At 41.1% G+C, this 22,016-nt stretch overlaps 2 protein-coding genes across 3 annotated transcripts; one reads left to right on the forward strand and one right to left on the reverse strand.

Moving 5' to 3' along the window:
* Positions 1 to 378: 378 nt before the first annotated feature.
* Positions 379 to 9,987, forward strand: pcyt1aa (phosphate cytidylyltransferase 1, choline, alpha a). Its single transcript, XM_040022036.1, has 9 exons — positions 379 to 765; positions 4,475 to 4,588; positions 4,914 to 5,013; positions 5,157 to 5,273; positions 5,621 to 5,772; positions 5,974 to 6,052; positions 6,160 to 6,302; positions 6,394 to 6,582; positions 7,795 to 9,987. The coding sequence occupies exons 2-9, from the start codon at positions 4,475 to 4,477 to the stop codon at positions 8,011 to 8,013; spliced, it is 1,113 nt and encodes a 370-aa protein (XP_039877970.1). The 5' UTR covers positions 379 to 765; the 3' UTR covers positions 8,014 to 9,987.
* Positions 9,988 to 10,203: 216 nt separating this feature from the next.
* Positions 10,204 to 21,433, reverse strand: LOC120727642 (AP-2 complex subunit mu-A). Of its 2 annotated transcripts, XM_040022034.1 has the most exons (13): positions 21,274 to 21,433; positions 19,710 to 19,831; positions 14,729 to 14,994; positions 14,408 to 14,490; positions 14,109 to 14,114; positions 13,869 to 14,004; positions 13,254 to 13,398; positions 13,036 to 13,053; positions 12,409 to 12,528; positions 12,090 to 12,225; positions 11,794 to 11,891; positions 11,521 to 11,632; positions 10,204 to 11,288 (listed from the first exon to the last, which is right to left on the reverse strand). In XM_040022034.1, the coding sequence occupies exons 2-13, from the start codon at positions 19,781 to 19,783 to the stop codon at positions 11,154 to 11,156; spliced, it is 1,329 nt and encodes a 442-aa protein (XP_039877968.1). In that variant the 5' UTR covers positions 19,784 to 19,831; positions 21,274 to 21,433; the 3' UTR covers positions 10,204 to 11,153. The 2 variants fall into 2 exon arrangements, with proteins under 2 accessions (XP_039877968.1, XP_039877969.1); XM_040022035.1 differs by lacking the exon at positions 13,036 to 13,053 and having other exon boundaries at positions 21,274 to 21,429.
* Positions 21,434 to 22,016: the final 583 nt, after the last annotated feature.

The following is a 22,016-nucleotide window of genomic DNA, read 5'->3' on the forward strand; positions in this document are numbered from 1 at the left end:
TCATTTACACTGAACATTTTTTACTGCAGGAAAGCATCCTACTGGTTGTTGTAATCAGGAAAGAGAAAGTGTGCAATGTCTTAATCTTGTGCAAGAAGTTTTACAAAGCAAGAGAGCTGATAAGAGACATGCAAAGTTTAGGGTTATACATTATGCTTAAGTGTGGGACACAACAGAGAGAAGGAGAATGTTATTTATTGAAAGGGATCTTCTCATTAGGACGACTTAGAACGAAAGGACAATGACAAACTAAAGATATAGAAGGAGCGATGCAACGTAAAACGATGCCAGCTGCTGGCAAACACCAGAAAAAGATGAAGTAGAAGAATAATTCCAGTAGGTGGCAGTCGAGTACAGATACGGAAGCGCCCGTTGTTGTACCAGTTCCTTTAAGGATGTCCAAGTTTTGTAGTTCCTGTGTTGTTGACCTGTCAGCCTTGTAGTACAGGCTGTCACTGCTGAGAATTTGTCTGTCCTTCTGGTTGATGCGGTATTTTGACAGCGACACAGAAAATACTGGGACGTTGGACGCACAGGATTGTTCATCTTTACCGTTGTCACTTGTGCTAGCGAACTAGCGAGCTAACGGCTAAAGTTAGCTAATAGGCGGCCAACTTTAAAAGGTAGATTGGTAACTAGCAACTGAGGGTGGCTAGCAGCGTTAGCTAGCTTTCTTGCTTTCAGCCAGCTAGCCTGCTGGCACTGCGAGGGTAGGAAGCCGCCCACTTGTGCAAGGCAGCATTCCGAAAAAAAAAACAGCGAAAGGTAAGCAAGCAGAAACTTCAAACAGATACCTGACGTTAGCTAATGTTACGAGCCGGGATTTTTAGCCTAGTGAGGTTGGGAATTTCAGTGAGAGGCGAAAAAGTCGGCACAGCCAATTTTTTTTTTTACTGCTGTACTTCACAACTATTATCACCAAGCCCTCTGTCAGCTGTTGGTGTCTCTCCTGTCAATAGTTGAGGTTAGATGCCTGTTGCACTCTCTGTGTCAACTTTGCATGTGTTTGCAGCCTTACTGAACAGCATTATAACTTCCCAGGGATACTAGACATTGGGAACATTGTGTTAAATGCTGTGTGGTTTTCAAAGTGTGGTCGGAGGACCTTTAGTGAGCCGGGCCAGGGCCGAATAACTTCTGTGTTTAAACCTTACTGTACGAGCGAAGACAGCGTTGGATGTGCACACAGTTACTAATCTTAGATGTGACCCGAATTTGAACAGGTAACTTCCTGTAATCAATGATTAATCATTTGAGTCATTTGTGGAACAGTGCCGCAGTCAGTGTCTCATTTCAGTTTTTGATGTGTTTCTGGAAGATATGCAGGTTTAAGCCTGATAGTTGGCTTAAGAAAGATATCGAAAAGTCTCTTTTAGCTTTGAGAACGTAAAGAGAAATAAAGATGATTCTGTACTAGGCTAGCCAAGTATTTATAAAGCAGTTACAAAAAGAGCAACCAAAGTGCTGGACAAAGCAATAAAATACAATTTGAATAAAGTTTAAATAAATAAAAGGCTAGAAGGCTAAACTTATAGGGTTAAGGTAATCACTACAAGTTTAATACATTATATTGTTTTCTTGGATTTGCTGAGAAGCATTGTGTTATTTAATCATTTTACAGGTTTGATCATGTACCTCATTTGCACAGCACTTATTCACACAGTGCTTGGCACTGGCCTCTTTGTTGCGTTCTTATTATAGCAGTCAGTTTCAGTGATGATGACATGCGCTCTTCATCTAAATCTTCTCTGTCACTGTGTGGGAGCGCTGTAGGACTTCTCAGTCCCAGTGTTCAGCTGCTGGCAGGAGGGGGGCGTTTGTGCAAGTGCCCAGTGTTGGATCAGGTAGCTGTCACCACCAGGAATGTTGAGCTGCCATGTCCTTCACTCATTGTACTGAGTCACAGTTTCATAACTGACACAGCAGCAGATGTCCAGCCGGGGGCTATTATGACCTAATCGCAAGTTAAAAGAAACCTTTTCTTTTGCTTTTCCATTTCTTCTAAATTTATTGTAAAACTTTCAGATAATTAGGTCAGTTGTTAATGCTCTCAAATCTGGATACCAATGTTGAACTTTATTCATATATCACTTTCCAAAAACATAGTTGTGAAGTGCTTTTCATGACCCAGCAAAATAGATCACTATTAAAACTTAAAAAGAAAAGTACACACAACTATAAAAACAAAACAGCAAAAACATGATATGTACTTGAACAGTGTGTGAAATATGACGGGTGAAATAAATATATGCAATAAAGCATCAGGTTTTTTAAGTATTGGTGTTGTCTGCATGAATTTGTTAGATGAATTTGACATAAAAGTGGTCATAAAGGGAGAACAGATAAAAACTTGTTTAAGACACAACTAGTGTTAAGTAAAAGGATAAATTGGGATTATCCTAAACTATAAACAATCCACATCTACTCTAGTTTAATAATAATATGGAGCTGGATATCTGAGTATGTCTCCTTTAAGGAAGTGCCATGGTTAATCATAAAATGTGAATATCCACTTTAATGACGTGTGGTTTGACGGAATGTGTGGAATGAGGCAGAGCCTCCACCCATAACACTAGCACACTTAGATTATAGACTTGACTTTTTTCTATATTCTGACTGTCGGGGTGGTTGGAACGTCTTTGTTTTGAATGAGTCGTGAAGCTAAATGTCATGTGATGCTAAAGAGTCTCTTTTTTTGTTACAAGGGCACAGACACACTGCAGACAAGATACAAACACAAGACCTTCCCATATTTGTTCTCTTCTGCATGGTTGACTAATGAACATACACGTATTCGGTTGTCATTTTGGCTATGGATTACTCGTTAATCATTTTTGAAAGTAAGCATTTCTAATGTTTAATAACTTTTATAATGTGAGCTTGTTGGTTTGATAAGAGAAGCTGACTGAAGTCTCATGAGGGGATTATTCATCTTTGCAAGAAGTATTCCTTTATAGCTTCCTCCAAATATCTCAGGCTGTGCCATAAAGTTGTGGAAAGGCATCCAGCAGGCTCTTATGTGTATCACAAAGTCAGCTGAAGTCTATCAGCATAGAGTATAAAAATACGCCTACTTGTGGTGACCTGCTGACACTGGAGAAACGGGGCTGGGTTTAATGTTCCCACATGCGAGGCTAACTTGATCTCACACGAGGCATCAGATGTAAAGGCTGAATGGGGTTAATGTTCTGTATGTTTAGGAATTAACTATGGTATGTTGTAACAGGTGGTGTTTGCTTGATTTTCACTTGACCTGTATCTCTATGGATGTGAGAATCTGTCATGGTGGTTCATACTGTGTTGTCCCAGTTTCTGGGTCAAAGGTGACTCGGCATATATCACCTGTCATAACACGACAGCTGTATAAATTTACAGTCTGTCCGTGATGTATATTATATTTTGAGTGTGCTTGTGTGCTTTAATTATGTAATACAGTTCCTACCCCCAACATAAAGTGTTACTAATAGGGCTGGGCTATATCATAACGTTCACGGTAATACCGGTGTAATGTTGGGCAACGATAGGAAAATGAAATATCGCGATAGAATATGGGTAAAACGCGCATGCGCAGTGCCTTTGTTTACATACGCACATGGCGGCGATGCAGAATGAGAAGGGCGAAAGTGGATCGTTAAATGAAACGGATGAACCAGAATTGGTTTGTATAAATGCTGCAACTTCAGTGGTGTGGAACTGGTTTAGGTTTCATCCGTCAGATACACAACAAAGCACTATTTTTGGTAGCGCATGCTAGCAGGCCGTCGTTATTACCGTGTTTTTTGGAAAATACAGCACACTTAAAATCAATCCTTTGATTTTTCTAAAAATCGACAGTGCCCTTTATAATCCCGTGTGCCTTCTGTATGAATTCTGGTTGTGTTTACTGACCTCGAAACGATTTTATGTGGTACACGGCGCTCGAAAATCTGTCAAATGTTTCAGTACGACTTTGCTAAGCTACGAAGCCGCACTGCTTGATGATTGTCGAAGCATTACGGCTACCGTAGTCAGGCGCCTCGCGGAGTGATACGTACTGTGCTTCAACATAATATTACCGTATTGTGTGTATAACCTCTTTTTAAGTTTTGTGGATATTATACATGGTTATGCTGAGGATATGTCGGCCAATTTCCACTGGAAATGCCTTTTGGTTAAGCTGTCAGCAAGGAATTTGTATTTGCACTGTTACATTTTTATATAACTTTAATGCACTTTAAAAAAGCTGCTTGTTTAAGTGAAAATACATTGATGGTTTTTTTTTTGCACTAATAAAGTTGAGGAGTTGTAAAGTATTTTGTCTAGCGTCAATTATATCGTCAGTTATATCGTTATTGCAAATTTTCAAATGTATATCCTGATAAATATTTTTGGTCATATCGCCCTGCTCTAGTTACTAATTAACCTAGGACATGGAAAAGAGTTGAATGTGAAGTGTGGGGTGTTTAAATTGCACTTGTCTTAACCTTTGACCCAGATGGAGGCCCAAAGCTCCAGCACACTGCTGCTGTCAAGAAAGAGAAGAAGAGATGGCTCCAATGGGGAGGCCGAGGAGGGTGAACGGTTTGGGAAAATCCCCAGGTGTACTGTGGTGAGTCTTTGTGCTTTAACAGCACCGTATTTGCTGTGCAATCTTTGTGCGTAATGCTGTACAAAGTGCACACCAATGCAAAGAGCCCCAAGCAATAATACTGCAGTGTGAGATATCAGCTGATGTTTGCTGAGGAAATGTCATCCGTTCACCCTTGATGTCCACATCAGTTTATGCTGTAAGAGTCCAGGAAAGAGCAATTACATCATTTTAAAGATATGACGACAGTTTTTCTAGTATTTGTGAGGAAATTAATTTAAATAAAAAACAAAAATGCACAATTCATCCTTTATATCATCTCATTCTCCTCCAATGTCTCTTTCAGGGGCTCAGGCACCCTGTACCCTTTGCAGATGAGCTAGAGCCAGCTGATAGTAAAGCTTACAAAAGAGTCAGCATGGAAGAGGCCAAGAGGGGAACACCACGTGAGTCTGAAAACTTAAATCTCTCACACTTTGATTGCCTCTCTGGTGCCACAGTCTTCAGTAAATTCACAGATGTGGTCAAAATGAAACCATTTGATTCTCTCTGTCCACCTCCTAATATCTTATCTCATCTGTTCGTCCAGCTGAAAGACCTGTGAGGGTCTATGCAGATGGCATCTTTGATCTTTTCCACTCAGGTCACGCCAGAGCCCTCATGCAGGCTAAATGCCTCTTCCCAAATACACATCTCATTGTTGGAGGTAAGCTTGAGTGTGTGTTGCTGCTCTCAGCTGCTGGATGTTGTTCAATAGCTGGATATTCTTTCAGCGTTTCGTTTTTATGCTCTGTGAGCGTACGTCACATTCTGTTCCCAACTGTCTAATAAAATAAGAACAAACAGTGCGGTGGTGTTTTTAATGGCAATGCAATCAGAGATTGTTACATGATGCTCCTTGAACTTTAGTCACAGTAAATCCCTCAGCTGAAGTGTTCGAGTATTTTCTGTCTCTATGGCTTTCCCTTCTGTTTAAATCAGTTTTTCAAAGCCTCTTTTTTTTTTTTTGTGGAGAAACTTTAAATCTTCACTTCTTTAAATATTTCCTGTCAGTGTGCAGCGATGACCTGACTCACAAGTACAAGGGCTTCACAGTGATGAACGAGGATGAGCGATATGATGCTATCAGACATTGCCGCTATGTGGATGAAGTAGTGCGAAACGCCCCCTGGACGTTAACGCCGGAGTTTCTTGCAAAACATCGTGTGAGTACATGACACAGAATTAAAAACCACGACTAGAAACTTTCAGTCCCTTCACTCAGAACTTGGAGTCAGACTGTAGACATTTTTATAGTGCTAACTTTTTCCCTACTGTTTTGTTTGTTTTATTTTGTTTTATTTTTGTACAGCTTGTAGATCTGAATCTCCTGTGTTTATCTGTGTTGCTTGTAATGACCTCTCCAGATTGACTTCGTGGCCCACGACGACATCCCATACTCCTCAGCGGGCAGTGATGATGTTTACAAGCACATTAAAGAAGCTGGTGAGCAACAGCATAATGGAGATTAGGAATGTGGTATGCAGTCAACAAGGATCAAATTGGATAAGTCCAGAAACTCTTATCGCTACAGCTTTTTCTGCTTTCTTTAGGTATGTTTGCACCCACCCAGCGGACAGAGGGCATCTCCACCTCTGACATCATCACTCGCATAGTCCGTGACTATGATGTATATGTCAGGCGCAACCTGCAGCGAGGGTACACAGCCAAGGAGCTCAACGTCAGCTTTATCAATGTACGAAACGTTGCTTTGCTCTAACCGGACGTTAAACAGACAGCGGATGTGTTCGTTAACCTGTCTCCTTTGTCACGTGCACCCTTAACAGGAGAAGAAGTACCATCTCCAGGAGCGCGTGGACAAGGTGAAGAAGAAGGTGCGTGACGTAGAGGAGAAGAGCAAGGAGTTTGTCCAGAAGGTGGAGGAGAAGAGCATCGACCTGATTCAGAAATGGGAAGAGAAGTCCAGGGAGTTTATTGGAAACTTCCTGCAGATGTTTGGCCCTGAGGGAGCCTTGGTGAGGATGCTGGTTTTGTTTGGTCTTTAAACACTATTTAATGAGGAATTTGATTGGAAACATGTGCTTTTTGGCAATGTTAAACGTCTGGGAGACTTTTTCACTTGAAAGAAAGGCTTTATAGCCAGTGATGCACACATCTGCGAGGTGAGAGTATTGTTGGTGTAAATGAACAAAGCATAAACACGGTAGAAATGGTGAAGACTAAAATAACATGACTTTGTGATAGTAGGCTTCAGTCACACAGGACTGTAGACCAGTTACTGACAATGTAGGAACCACCAATGTGAGGGGAAACTGTGCAATTTCTGCAAGTGTCTGCTGTGCAGCCGCTCACAGTGACGTGGTATTGTTTTGATACAGGGACACAAAATATCACTATTTTAATAAATAAATGTAAATACTCTGGGAATACTATGAACAATAGGGCTCATCTTATGCATCACCAACATCAGTTGCCAACTGGTCGGGATTACACATTTTTCCTTAGCGACTAGAGGTTACCAGAGGATGGTTAAGTCATAGATGTCTTTTATCTTTATTTTAGGTTATTAGCTCAGTCGGTTAATTCCATTGTGCATAATATGTGTGATCTACAAATCAGAACATTTAATTTTGTCCTTCAGTTGTTTGAACTCACAGGCAGGCAAAGATCCAAACTTATTTTCACTTGTCTCGGCCAAGATCTTGCCTGGGACTTTTAAATCTAAGTTTTCAGCTCATAGTTCTGATATCAGGTCGGGGTCCCAAAACACACGTCTTCCCATATGTGACATGATGGTACTATAGAAATGAAATGCAGTCTTAGTGTTTTTTGATGGTGTCTGGGATTTAAAGCAAAGATATAAACTTGTAACAATGAAAAAAGCCGTCAGGAAATGAGACTCTTAAAGAGCTTTACTTTGAGAGTTGACTTCCTTTCTTTCTTGCACAACTTTAGCTGAAAGTAAATTATGTAACTTCAATCAAAAAGAGCTATAAAAGCAAGAGACCCACATGGTAAAATTATGCACTGTTACAAACAAGTTTCCTCTTTGCAAATATTTCAATGGCAGAAACCACCACCTGGACCATGTGTACTCTGTGTTTTTGTTACCACTGTATGTAGAAAAGTCACACTGACTTAAAATCACACGGCACAGCACATTATTCCTGCATTCAGCTGATTTGATCATCAGCTCATCTGTTCCCGCCTTTGTCTCGCCTCCACAGAAACACATGCTGAAGGAAGGACGTGGCCGCATGTTGCAGGCCATCAGTCCCAGACAAAGCCCCAGCAGCAGCCCCACCCGCGAGGAGCGCTCTCCCTCTCCCACCTTCCGTCTCCCCTTCTTCTCCAAGACCTCCCCGCCCCCCTCACCTCCCCATCACAGCGGGGCCCGCGGATACCTCATCAGCGAGGACGACGACGACGAAGACGACGAGAACTAGACTTCGTTCGCGCTCTCCGCTGTCAGGTCGCAGTCAGCTCTGCTAAACTGATAGCACTGTCGAGTAGCGTGAATTTCATTGAGCTCCTGCTTTAAATGTCTTTTTGTTTTATGGTTTTACTTTGACCTTTAGGACTTCACTGTCATTAAAACAGCCAGGTTTTTTTTTGGTTTGTTTTTTTTTTTAACAGCCAATTTTATCCTATTTGTTCCTGTGTAAGGATCAGTTAAAATTATGGCTGTAGTCACTTGAGTTCTTTACAGGTAAGTTTCATTTATCTTTCACTTTGTTTGCGTTGGGGTTTTTCTTTTTTTTTTGTGTTGTCTTTTTTTAGTCACTCACTGTCACAGATATTTCACGCGGTGCACTCGTCTACCACGGTATTATTAAGGTTAGCATTGTATTGCATTAGGAGTGGGTCCCCCCGCCATGGCTTTGACACCAAATTCGGTGTCGGAAAGGTCAGCCGAGGAATCACGAAGACACTGTTGGGTATCTCAGGCTGCAGGTTGTCAGAGCAGGTCAATTAATTGAAGTTTTACGTGCCCTGGCTCATGCAACGGGGCAATTTATATTCTGCTCATACTAACAAAACAAAGACCTGGCTCTTTTTTATTTCTCATTGTTAAAATAACCAGGAAACTCCAGATCCTGTGTGAGCTGAATCTGAGAGTACATTTGTTCTACTAAACAGCAGCGTTTTTCCAATGTGTGTGTGTGTGTGTGTGTGTGTGTGCGCCTGCCTGCCTGCCTGCCTGCAATTGGGCCTGTTTTTGTCAGTGTATGCGCATGTCCGTGTGTCAAAGCTCTTAAATTGGCATGTTTGAAATGTGTTCTGTCAATATTTGCCACCTGTTTACAGATCTGGTGTAAGCTACGACTTTAATGCATATAGTAATAAATTTGCTTTTAAATCGTGTCTGCAGACGGGAAATCGGTCTTTGAAAGACTAGTTTGGGACTAGACGCCTTTCAGTGGCGTAAACAGAGGAACAGCAACAGTTTAGATGTTGATGTAGATACTTAAATGCTTATTTTTGTAGATTTTGTTTTTCACCTGTGCTGCTTCATTTTGAGCAGATAATCAACATGAGCAGCGGTGGAAAAAGTAAAATACACAACAGTCTGGTTGCCCATCTTTACAAATAAGTATTCATAAGCACAAAACAGGTTTCTTTGCTGAATAAAGCCTCCTAATGGGAAGCACACTAACACAGCAAATCATAAAAACTTAAGACAGGACTTCCACTTTGAGCTGGGCTTGTGTGCACCACACTTATGTAGCTACCTCCCTCCCTGAACTGATTGTTTCCAAAGACAAGCACAAAGTATGGGCATAAGGTTTCCTTTCTAAACAGAGCCATTGTTCCTGCACTGAAGCAATGTGACTTGCTCAAATATTTAAGTCCAGCCTCTGTGTGTCTTATGTCCTGTATCTTTGGGGATAAATCATGTTTTTTTTCCTCCCCTCCTCTAACTGTGACTGAAACATCACAGGATATCTGAAGATGTAACGCAATACTGTTAAGATGACGCTAATATAAATGTTGACAGATGTCGATTGATATGCTCTAGGCTTGTTGTGGGTGAAATCTTAATTGGAACTTGAGGGAAACAGCTGAGCAGGACTTGAGTACTCACCCTGCATTATTCCTTGAGGAAATCCAGCCTAGTCTTTGGTGCTGATCTAGTTTTGGGAAGCCTCGCTTTGTTTCTTCTGGAAGCTTTTCCATTAAAAAAAATAAAATCAGTGAACTTCTGATTAAGAGCAAATCCACCTACAAGGTGGTGGAGGCTCGAGTGGCAAGCCAAGCCAATAATAGCCACTATTAATAAGAGGCATGTAAATGTTTTAACAGGAAGTGTTTTTAATCGTGTTATTTTGCTGTTTGGGGCAATTTTGTTTTATGTCCTGTATGTAGAGAAAGAGCAAGGCAGGAAAAATGTATTAAAATTGTTGGCCAAAGCATTTCTGGATCATGAGCCATCATTTGTCTTTCAGTATTTTCCATGTTAACTGAATTCTTTGGCATTGTATATAACCTGCATTGAAAAACCAAACCTGCTCCTGTTACAAAATCTGCTGTTCCCACAAAGAAGCCCATCCTTATTTCAAACAATGAGAAAAGGAAACTGGTACAATAGAATTCAGACAGCCTAAAATAACATCAAATGAAAACAAACAGGTGGGTTTGGTTACAGAGTCAGATTTAATTGGACAGAACGGTCACCAGGGCTACAAACATGAAGAAGCAGACAGGTGCAAAGCAAACGCCAGGGGGAGACCTCACCTCACTGCAAACACGTCTAGGGCCTCGTCTTTGAATCCCAAAGAAAACCAAGTGTGCCAAAGTTAAATTTGGGTGTGAATTTGGGTCACGACTTGCTTATCATGATGATGGTCAAGCTTAAAAACTGTCTGGAATGTTCCCTTATGTTTTAACTTCACTGACTGAATGCCAGGGAAAAAAAAGTGAGGGAGAAGTAGTGGAAAAATACCAGGGAAATCTATCAAAAAAACAAAAGGCTTGCACATCATCATTTCTGCTCTGCCTGCTTTTGAGATCCGAATGAGCACTCCTGAAAACACGGATCACATATCAGTCAATTCATTCAAAAGGGTAGATTCTACTGAGAGACGTTTGTATACAGGAACTACATCAGGATTCATTTTAAACCACAACAGCTACTAATCATCTTAGCAGGGATAACTCGAAGATTTGGGACTTCTAAGTGTAGAGTAGATAGTGGAACAATAACACTGAATAAACACAACGGGGGGGGAAGGAGGGGGGGACCCTTCAAGCCTCTAGTTCGCTCCCCCGGACACTCCCGCATCACTCGTCTTTTTCTTTCAGACACCGGCTGGTTCATGTTTACTCATCACAACGAGATATATACGATACAATGGTTCACATTTTGCATATATCTGTGCATTATAACATATTTACTTTTTTTTTTCTTTGACAATGTAAATTTCAATCTTCAACACCTAGTTAGGGAGAGGTGGGAGGGGGTGAGAGAGAAGTGATAAGGGTTGAGGGAGGAAGAGGAAGGAAAAGGAGGGGGGAAAAAAATCTTAACAGGATAGATGGGAGGGGAAGTGGTGAGTTTGCTGCCTGGCAGGGGGGAGGTACAACTTTAGCAGCGGGTTTCATAGATTCCAGAGCGGCCGATGTACCGCACCCATTTGATGACATCATGGTCACTGTAGTTGAGTTTGGACTCAAACACCTTCAAGTAGCGCACCTTCAGGCCGGATGGCGCAAAAGGAACCTGCAGGGACAAAGGAGGAATGTTACAAACGTGCCAAAACATGCAAGGTGTAGGTCGCGGGTTCTTGCAACAGGAAGTGTATTTATGTGGAAATAGTAAGCAGGATGTGATTTGCATGGAAGATAGTAGGATTTAATCCAAAGTCCATTTTTATGGCTAGCAGCTCTATAATAAGGTCCACTTAGCATTCAGAAAAGTAAGGCTCATGCGCCACTCCAGTGAGCAATCTCACCTCAAAGTTCATAGAGATGGGAGGCCTGGCCCATTTCTTCTTATCGTTGGTTGGCAGAAGCTCAATCTCAGCACTGATCTGAGACTCCTTCATCCCAGCCATCCGTTTGATCCTAAACAAGCACAGAGAAAGATGTGAGACATTGCATTTTCACTCCAAAAAAAGAGGGGAAAAAAGGAAAAGCAAAGAAAATATGAGGTTGTTAATCATCAACTTTTCAGAGAACATAAAAGCAAATTTGCTTTTCCCATGTGCAGCAAAGTTGATACTCACTTCCAGACAATGGCGTTCTCACTGGCCTTGTACTTGGCTTTTCCTTTCATACAAATCACCTGCACACCGCTAGTGTTGAGGGGTGTTGGGATACGCACCTGAGGAGCGACGATAAAACAATAAATAATTAGAGCAGGTAAACTTTTGACCCATAACTGCACATTTTCTCTGATTTAAGTTCTTAGAATTTAAAACGTATTTTCCTAACATCTTCTGCATTTCTGAGTAAAAAGCTACATGTTGAGAGTAACATGAAAAAAAAACAAACAAAAAAAACAAAAAAAAAAACAGCTGACCTCAATCTTCTGAGCCAGCAGTGATGGTTTGAAGTTGGACTTGATGACCACTTTCACCTCCAGTTTGGTGCGGCCCACCTCCCTTACTAGAGGAATAACTCGGAACGGCAGGATGATGTCCTTTGTAGTGCGATATCTGCAAGAAATAGCACGAGAAGAAACGGTGTAAATTAGTAAAGCAGAAACAAGCCTAGTCAGTGTCTTCAGTGTTCATCCATGCCAATTAATGATGCTTTTAATGTCATTAGAGCCAAACAATTTCTCATGACTTCACGATAAAAAAGAAGCTAAAAAAGAAAGAAAATTTTCATCTACTGACCTCATAAGCTCATACTCTCCATCAGGGGGGATGAAGCTGATGCTACGCTCAGAGTCAAACTTACTGAGGCGCACACACTGGTGGAAGGTGCAGTCATCGATGGCTATGGACTGCTTCCCACTACCAGGAAAGAAAACACATCAGACACCACATGAGATGAAAGAACAGTCCACCTGTTTATTACTAAAAACATACAGGAAAAACAAAAAAAGGTCCCAGTCTCCAAAAGCTAAAACTACAACTTTCCCTCAATTAAGGTTTATCATATGACTACACAAAGGGACACAACTGCTTAGTACCAAGACATGTGCACCTGGTTGAGGTTAATGTCATTATTCTGCACTTAAAACAAATCACAGTCACTGTTAGGTGTTTGGGTAAAGGATTAGATGTCAAGCAGGTAGGTGTGGGTGCAAAAAAACAAACAATTCTACCAAAAGAGGGAAAGCAACCACCAGGCAGCACACTCAAAAGTTAAAGACGTGTTTTGTTTGTGTTGACTGTGTGGGGAGCAACAGTGCATGAGATGTACAAATTCTTAATTTGCTAAAGGGCTGAGATGAGACGGGAGCTGGTGTGAGTGTGCGTTGAGGTGGCAGAGGGTGAGGACACTTGTCAGTACAGTACCTTCCTCCCCCTAAATCACTGAGGTACAGCACATAGAAAAGAAAGAGAGGGAAAGAAAGAGATGCATCCAAAGGAAAGAAAAACGAAAAAGAAATTGTAAACCCTGTGTCGTTGCAAGCAAGACAATATTAACACAGACAAGCATAACTTAGGGCTTTTAAAACTTGGACAATGACATTTCCTGTTGTGGTTTTAAAAATAAAATGCATATCACTCACCTCTTCCCTGCATCATCAGAAGCTCCTCCTTTGCCCTGCTTGTCGATGACGATCTTGTCGTTCATGCCAAATTTGCACTCGGGCATTCCACTCAGGTAGCTCTTCATCACGACTCGGCCGGACACGTGAGCACTCAGGACCTGCCCTGTATGGGAATGCTTATGTTAGGCAAAGACATCACATGAAGCTCAAACTGTTTTATTTGTGGGATCTAATGCTGCTCAATATTAAACTCTTACTTAGAAATTTATGTCTCAAGTATGAAAACAAGTAGCAGTGTTATCACAAGTTTAGAGTTTATCACTTTCAAAATAAAATACATGCATTTCCAAGACAACAGTAGAAGTCTAAACATGTTTTCTGAGTAATCGTTGTAAACATAAGGACCCATGTTTTGGAAATTTGTAACTGAGACACCCATCTCAATCATGAGTTGCAACTGTAAACGTTAATACCTACTGCTGCTGGGGAAAAATGTCTGATATGAGACAAGAAGACAAAAACAAAAATCTGCTTTATTATTTTGAATTTGCATGATTTGAACGAGAAATTTACAGAAAGACAGTGCACACTTTATTTTCATTGTCACTTTTTCTAAAGGCGCCATAAACGCACCTTGTGGTGACATAAGCAGGTTAACGCTTTCCAGTACGTCCAGGAAGAGCTCATTGCGGCGATACTTGATGCCCTCGCGACGCCAGCCAATCTGCCCCGTCACCTGGCTGGTGATCTGAGACTGCTCCTCTTTTGTCTGAGAAACAGGGAGGGAAAATGTATCACTACTAACAAAAGTCAAAAGGGGATCATCAGCTCAGATTATCAGCATGGATCAACACATTTTCAGTATGCCGTCACCTGGTGCTGAAGTGTCCAAAGGTTGCAGTTGAGGGAAAACAATGAGACAAAAACAAAACAAACAAACAAAAAGAAGAAAATTATTTACATTTTAAAGCAGTGGTCAGCAAGTTTCATTTTATACATTTTATTTTAGTATCGTGACACTGATTAACCGCTAACCCTCTATTTATTTTTCCTACATGACAAGTGGATACGCACTTTTTCATTTCTAGTGTTTCATATTGTGACACCGACAGTCTGGGAAATGGAGAGTGTACCCTTGTTCTGTCAGAGAGGGAGCATTCATTTATACTGACCTGTCCCTTAATGCCCTGCTGGGTTATGAAGGTCTTCAGCGCCCCAGTCTCTGAGTTCTGGGGGTAGCCAAAGTCCAGGATCTCTGTATGAACAAACACATAGCTTGTTGGGTAAGAAGGGAAAACTAGGACATGTAGGGCCAAACACAACCTGTTGACTCTGCCTTGACTTTAACCTGGACACAAACATAGTGAACAGACTAAAGCAGTGACCTCTTTTCCCAAAAATAAAACTATTTACACTCTACCATAACAGAAAAAAATATGTACATATTTAGAAAATTTAACTGATCTCTCACACGAGCGCTTGTCATCACCTACCATCCAGCAGCTCATAGATGAGCACAAAGTTGTTCTTGATGTTCTCCTCGCTGATCTTGCCGAAGTAGGCGGTCATGACGTCACACATTTTGTAAAGGAACTCAAACACCATGGCGGCGTTGACATTTTGCTTGGTGACGGCTGCCAACCAGATGTTGGAGCGCTTCACGTGGAAGAAACTGGTGCGGGCAATATTGGTTACCGGCGATCGAACCTGCTGCCTGGCGTGGATCACGTTCACGCGGAACGCATCCACAGCATTACGCCTAAGATGCAAGGATGAAAGATAGAAAGAGGAGAGGAAGTTGAGATAATTGTTTACAACAGTGTGACATCATGTGAAAGTACTCCTGCAGTTTAACTACAAGTTAAGCTCAGCCCAGACTCATAACAAACAACTTCTTAATACCTCAGGAACATATATATTCATTGAATAGATACCAGTTACCACAAACACATTCAACCAACAGAAAGGGGGCATGTTAAGTTGGTGTTGTTTTGTGTAAAGTGGGATAATTACCATGAAGAGACAACTGAGACATCAACGCAACAATGTCATAATTAACTCAACTTTCTAGGAACAAAAAAAAAAAAAAAACCTAACTAAATCACACAGCTAATCTTGCACAATCTGATCTTTGTTTTAATGTCTTTTTATTAAGGCAGAGAGAAAAAAAAAAAGAGCAAAATAATCTGAATTGCATTCTACATTAAGTATACTGTAGCTTATTGCCGAAACTCAACCATGATTAACATGGATTTATAGATGACAGGGCTCTGTATGAGGGATGCAGCAAGTTCTGACAAGAATTGGCAAATCCCACTGTCCCGGGAACATCTTCAGGGCCTTTTCCAGCCAAGATCTCCCACCTTTACAAACCCCAAAATAAGTAGATAAGAGAGTATCTCCTAACCAGGCAACATTGCAAATAAGCCTTTCAAACACTGATGTTCTACTTTTCTACTGTACAACAGCATGAAGGTTGTTCGATTTGAGTATATTTGCATATCCCCAAATAAAAAGCTGAACTCTAACGATGCCCAGCGCTGCGGTTAAGAGCTGCCTGTCAAATACAGGCCATGTAAAAATAAATGAATGATAACTAAACGCAATCTTGTCTTGTTGCTGCTGCATATACAAGCAAATGTTTCACTTAAACAACAAAAAACCAAACAAAAAACTCTTAAGGAATGAAGGGTTTGTAAAACGTTCTAAATGCGGAAGGGTTATAAGAAATGCGAGTATGTACTGTAGCATACTGACGCGGCATGTCGGAGAAATTCTAAGTCTGCAATTGTAGAGCTTATTGATGTAGATGCTAAAAAAAAAAGTTTGTTGGCTAATGTTAACCTTGCCTCATGACTTATTTCATGTTTAATAAGCAAAGCTGTGACAGCATGAGTGCAGTGGGTAGCAGGTTTAATCATCATCTGCGTGTTAACACAAATACATGTGCTCAGAGCAATAGCCTACTATTTGACAAAAACAACCATGTATAGAAACTCCAGTCACTACTCACTTCCATAACCACAGTGTAATGTAATAACTACTGGGGCAAACAGGAACACATGAGAACAATGCGTTTTAGCATGACAGTTGCACTGAACAAACAGAGGGAGTTAGGCCTGTGTTTGGCAGTCTTATTTCTGCTTTCTTATGCATTTGAAGTACATAAATGCCCCATCCACTGTTTGAGGAAATAAAATGGGGAGGACTACTTTTGCAATTCAAATGTAGCGAATTCCAGTTACATCAACTGTCAATTCACCCAGATCACAGTGTATTGAACAGCAGCTATATCACAGTTAACTAGACGTTCCACCTTATTAGATCAGCTTCAGATTTAAATCATTCCATCTATTAAAATTTATACACAAAAATCATTGTTAACATCTACAAAAATGCCATTAGATTATTTAAAATCATTTGTTCAATTTATCTAAAGGGAAGAAAAAAACAATAATTAGGGCAAAGGATCAGAGGACTATCTAACCATGCTCAGACTACATGCTTGGGCATCAGCAGAACTGACTGTGAGCAAGACTATTCACTGAAGTGGCCAAGTTCTTTGGCTATGACTGATTTGCTGTTATATTTCAGTATATGGTGGTTTATTTACCACTGTAATGGCATGACGGGTGACTCATGCTTGGAGAAAGTATCGGGAGTCTGACTGTGGAGTCAATGGGCATGCACTTTAGGGGATCATGGGGTCACTGATTGGTGGCCATGAGAAGGAGAGGTCATGCTTTAGAGGCTCGAGCATCTCTTACCTATTCCTACAGGGGCCAAGATGAACAGATGGAGGAAAATGGTGATACAGAGGATAGAGAGGAGACACGAATGAAGTAAAAGGACACGAGAGACAAAAATGCACAAGAGACATTTTCGTGCATCATGTAGACAGAGTGAGTAACACGGTGGTATTATGATGCCATCACTATAGCTGAATATGTTGGGAAAAGGTCAACAGTATCATACTGCTCCTTAATCTAGTGCTTTACAACACAACAGCATGGCAAGTGAAAGATTATTTATGCCACTGCATTACCGAATTGTTATTTCAAGAAAACCAAGTTGCATGACAGCTTCAACTAAAAACTCAGTTCATAATGTAGCTGTCAAAACAACAATACTGAGCAAAGCACCATGTCTGGTTTACCCTGCATTCTGCAACAGTGAGGATCACCAATAGCAACCGATGCTGATGAGTTCACACATCAAAGATAAAGGACGAAATGTGCAAGCAAGAACATGACATTAGAATTTTCTCCGGCCTTTCCCCCCCCCCGTAAGCGTAATACGAAGTCAATACCTTTCCTTATTCACTGCCATTCTGTAGGACACGCAGCGCTGCGTTTCAGAAAGCACAACAAGCAGCTGTGTTTGTGCTACAGCTGACAAGGAAGGAGCAACCATGAAAAATAAAGAAAACTATTACTTTACTGATCCTGCTAAAAACAGCACAGAATGAATATACAGATCCCTGCATGACACTGCATGTAGCCAACTCAGACCATTAAGTGGTGTCTGAGTGGCTCAGTTTTTCGAGGCAACAGGTCATACTGAAAAGTTCTGCAATGCAGCACACTGCTTGCTATTCAACCCATTTTCTCCCCGACTGTGTTTGTGGTGTCACCATGTCTTCAATAATTAGATTAAATGTTAAAAAAGGTCAAAAATGTATCTCTTCACCCCAAAACAGGAGATTACGAGTGTATCAGTTCATACACTTATCCCTCTACAGCTTGTCAACCTTCACTGTGTAAATCTACAAGGGCCTGATCTGCCAGTCCTGGAAAAGAGCCTACTTGGACTTCAAAACAATCAATGAATGTGAATACACAGAATTTAATAGGCAAATTTAGCTATTTTCATTGGTGACTCTTTCTCAGTCTAACTCTGTAGAGCTAAATATGATACTACAAGCACTCAGCCAAGTCATACCAGACGTTAAACAGCTCTTAGTACAAAATATATGTCATCCCAGGTGGCTCGGTGTGAGAACTGAGCGTGTATTTGTCCACCAAAGTGCCGCATGCTGCCTGATGGATGAAGAGCATCACCCAGGCATTGCTACCGAAATCAAACAGAGTAGGACAGCGAAAACACATTTCAAGCAGACCATCTCCTGCTGTGTTACAAATATACGATGAGGCAACTGTGGCTGCCTGATGTAATTTTACATGTATTATCTAGGGTGTTTAAATTGAGGAGGAGGAGGAGATGTGGCCAAATCTTCTGGCTACCAAGCAGAGCCCTTACATGGCACATTTGAAACCACGTAGGCAACCTGACACCTTCATGGACATTATTACAACATGGCGAGTATGCTGTCAAAGGTTTCTCTTTACAACTGGCTTAAAACTGCTGTGTTAGGATAAGTTATGGTCTTCCAATAACATAAAAGTTGCTTTGTAAAGGCTTTCACATAGAAAAAACTTTTTTTCTGGTATATATGTTCCACTCCTAATATGAGAATCAAACTTACTTTCTGTGATTTTACAGAGAGTAAGTTTGAGGAGGGAGAACATGAACTCACAAATGAGCTATGCAGTAGTAACAGATCTGACCTGATCTGCCTAGAGTCACACTTTATGTCTGTATAACAGTTTTCCACAAAATTTGCAAAATACATTTCAAATTGGGACTCCATGTTAGGATTAATTAAGGATTTTTAAGCAATCTACAGCACGAATTTCTTCATGGCTTTTGTTTTCCTAACATGTGCTAGATTTAACTGACCTTATGTATTGTTATAAGCAGCGAACATTTCAGTTCAGCATACATCAGATATTATGCATTCGGTTTAAGACATTTCCTGACCCCAGAGAGTAACCTTCTGTTTGATTGAAGACTTTAAAGTTAACATATGTGATCACTGACTAGTAAATGAATGTCTACAGGATATTAAGCAATCTTTATGGGGAGGAAAAGAAGGCTTCCTCTCTCTACCTTTCTGCCATATGGTAAGAATTAATAACTTGTGTCTTCAAGGGAGAGTCGACAGTGAATCAATTTGGAAAAGCTTTTCCCTCAGCTGCACTTAACCTTTTTAAAAACAAGGTGTGGTTGGATAAGCTTGAGTGAACCAAATGATTACCTCAGACAATATGGAAAAAGAATAACTTTTTTCCCTCTCAATTATTCTTCTCTGTATTTAGTCACTTATAAACCAAGTCTGTAATAAATATTTTTGTATCCATATATACATTTGAATATTTAAAAAAATAAAATAAAATAAAAAAATTGTACTACACAGAGGCAGTAACACTACTCTAAATTTAATCCTGGTGCAGGTTTGTATTTGGTCAACAACAGGAAAGACACGTGTGAACTTAGCCAAGAAGAGACATAATCCTCTCTCATCCTGGATCAACTGCAGGCTCTCCACCCACACTGCATCAGGACCTTCTCAGTGATCTGGAGTGTCTCAAAATCTGGGAACATTAGAGCAGGGTTTCTCTCAATTGAACATACCCTATGTCATCTCGGTAAACTCGGGAGATGAGGACCTCCCCCTTGTGGTTGTAGATGAACAGTCCTCCAATCATCGTGGCTGCTCTTCAATCCCAACCTGCCATGGTGAAACCAAAGCCCTCCTGAGAAAAGACAGAAATGACGACAGGATATGTGGGAAGGAAAAGGAGGAAGAGAAGTAGAGAAGTGAAAGCAGCAAAAAAAAAAAAAAAAAAAAAAAGTGAGGGAGTAAGCAATAGTACAGAGAGGCATTTGTCCCTCACATCCGCTTTTTCTGTCCTTCTCACTCTCTCTCTCTCACACACACACACACACACAAAAGCCAGATGGATACATCCTGCAGCTGCACCACTGTGGTGACTCATTTTTCCTGTAAGACACGCACACATGCATACATTATTTACTCCGTACAGGCTAAAAACCACTGCAACTACTCTCACCACAGACAGTTCCCCGTTTTCTTCTAAAGTAAATAAGATTATTGACGAGAGATTAGCAGCTACCAATCTGACGCCGGATGCCACCAGACAGCCAGCTAAAAATCTGATGGCCTAACTAAAGTGTCGTCTTACATGTGTTGTCCGAATCGGGTTATATTCTAAAATTAAAACATATCATCAAAATTATTCTAAAGACATTTTTGTCGTTTGGTATTTAATTCTTGCAGAAATGTGCCCTCCTTAAAGAATGAAGATTCTGGAAAACAGAGGATGAAGGACATGCCTGACATTCCTCGAAGATAGAATCCAGACAATTTACACACACAACAGCATTCAGAGGAAAACCACCGCACAGATATAAGCCCGCAAGTGAGAAAATATCTCCTCGTTAAAGCACCGCCGAGTCGTGACAGAATAAACCTCGCACAGAAGCCGAGGGCTTTAATCGCCCATTTATCGGCGAAGTCAAGATGTCTGCTCACTCGGGCCATTTCCTAACGTTCATACATTTTTCATATTTTTCATTTTTTCCCTCGGCCACCGCGCGGCCGGTTAGCTACCATTTTTTTTTGTCTTAAATATTATTAAGTGGCTTGACTGTGGTTAGAGGCTTGACCTTCAACTAAGATCGAAGTGATGGAGAATACACCGAGTGAGATATAAGCTAGCTAATTTAGCTCACGATAGCGAGCTAGCTGGCGGTGATATTCAGCGAACCGGAGTCGAGCCGTGCAGAATTTTAAATGGACTTCCGGTCAAAAGAAAACCAGTCAATTTGACGGGACCTTAAAGAGAACCATTAACTATCATCGACAACTTACGAGTTAGCCATGCAAATATACATCACGGGTTATTCAACAATGTTGGGTAATATATAACGTAATAAGAGATATTAACAAGGGGACCCTTGCTTGCTTTTAATTTGAAGGAAAAACGAGTCCTTTCCGTTATCAGTCTAGTTACTGCTAATGGATTGATGTTAGCTAGCGCCGCGGCGGCTAATGTTGCTACGTTAGCATCGCTCACGAATGAAACAGTTTCACCGGCTTTCCGTAAAGGTTTCCGGACTACAGTTACCCTAATTAACGAAAAAACTGCAGTCCTTTCGTCTTTAGTGACCTTACCCTAGTTCTCTCAAGAACGCCACCAGTCTTTTGCCTCTCCGTTCGGCCTCGGATAGCTTATGTCAGGATCCAGTAGGTTCCCAGTTCACACGCCCGCTAATTCCGCTCCTTCCTCCTGGTCCTCTGATAGCTGTCAGCTGACCCGCCGTCCTTACGCACAGCCGTTCCGCCGTGACAGGAAAAGGCGCGGCTGGAAAGATGTGTAAACCGCACCCAGGCCTCGATACGATAAGCGACATCGGTTACTGGCCAGTTATTTCAGTTATTCCGTAAAACATTTCACGTTTTACGGGAGATAATGGTTATGTTTAATAACCGGAAAGTGCGCTAGAATCCCTTAAACAATAGACTTGAATTGCGCTCACATGTATTTGTACTTGTTAAACATCGACAATTTCTCATTGGCTCCAGGAAGTTTAAGAAGAAGAAAAAAACACTATTGCATTTTGTTTATTTTTTCCATGGTGGTAGTATGGGTGGTCTTGTTCTACCCTGTCCTGCAGAGTCAACTTCAATTTTATTTTCCAAACTGAACCGAATCCCCTCTCAACAGGAGTTTCCGCCTCAAACCACAGGGAACGTTTTGCATAGAGTTGTTCAGTCTGGGGCAAGTCCAAATGTACACAGGGTGAACGTTTGCACACTCTCACAGCGCTCCCGCCCCACTCTCTCACTCACACACACACACACACACACACACACACACACACACTCACACATCTGTACAGCAGACTGCCCACCCT

Source organism: Simochromis diagramma, unplaced genomic scaffold (assembly GCF_900408965.1).
Source record: "Simochromis diagramma unplaced genomic scaffold, fSimDia1.1 OVJJ01000205.1, whole genome shotgun sequence".
In the NCBI taxonomy this organism is placed as follows: Eukaryota; Metazoa; Chordata; class Actinopteri; order Cichliformes; family Cichlidae; genus Simochromis; species Simochromis diagramma.

Excerpts from the sequence above, each read along its gene's own strand:
- pcyt1aa (XM_040022036.1), top strand. The coding sequence starts at position 4,475 with ATGGAGGCCCAAAGCTCCAGCACACTGCTGCTGTCAAGAAAGAGAAGA. Across the intron at positions 4,589-4,913 it reads AAATCCCCAGGTGTACTGTG|GGGCTCAGGCACCCTGTACC; the intron begins GTGAGTCTTTGT and ends TGTCTCTTTCAG. Across the intron at positions 6,053-6,159 it reads CAAGCACATTAAAGAAGCTG|GTATGTTTGCACCCACCCAG; the intron begins GTGAGCAACAGC and ends TGCTTTCTTTAG.
- LOC120727642 (XM_040022034.1), bottom strand. The coding sequence starts at position 19,783 with ATGATTGGAGGACTGTTCATCTACAACCACAAGGGGGAGGTCCTCATC. Across the intron at positions 14,995-19,709 it reads GTTTACCGAGATGACATAGG|GCGTAATGCTGTGGATGCGT; the intron begins GTATGTTCAATT and ends CTTGCATCTTAG. Across the intron at positions 11,892-12,089 it reads TGCTGGCTCAGAAGATTGAG|GTGCGTATCCCAACACCCCT; the intron begins GTCAGCTGTTTT and ends GTCGCTCCTCAG.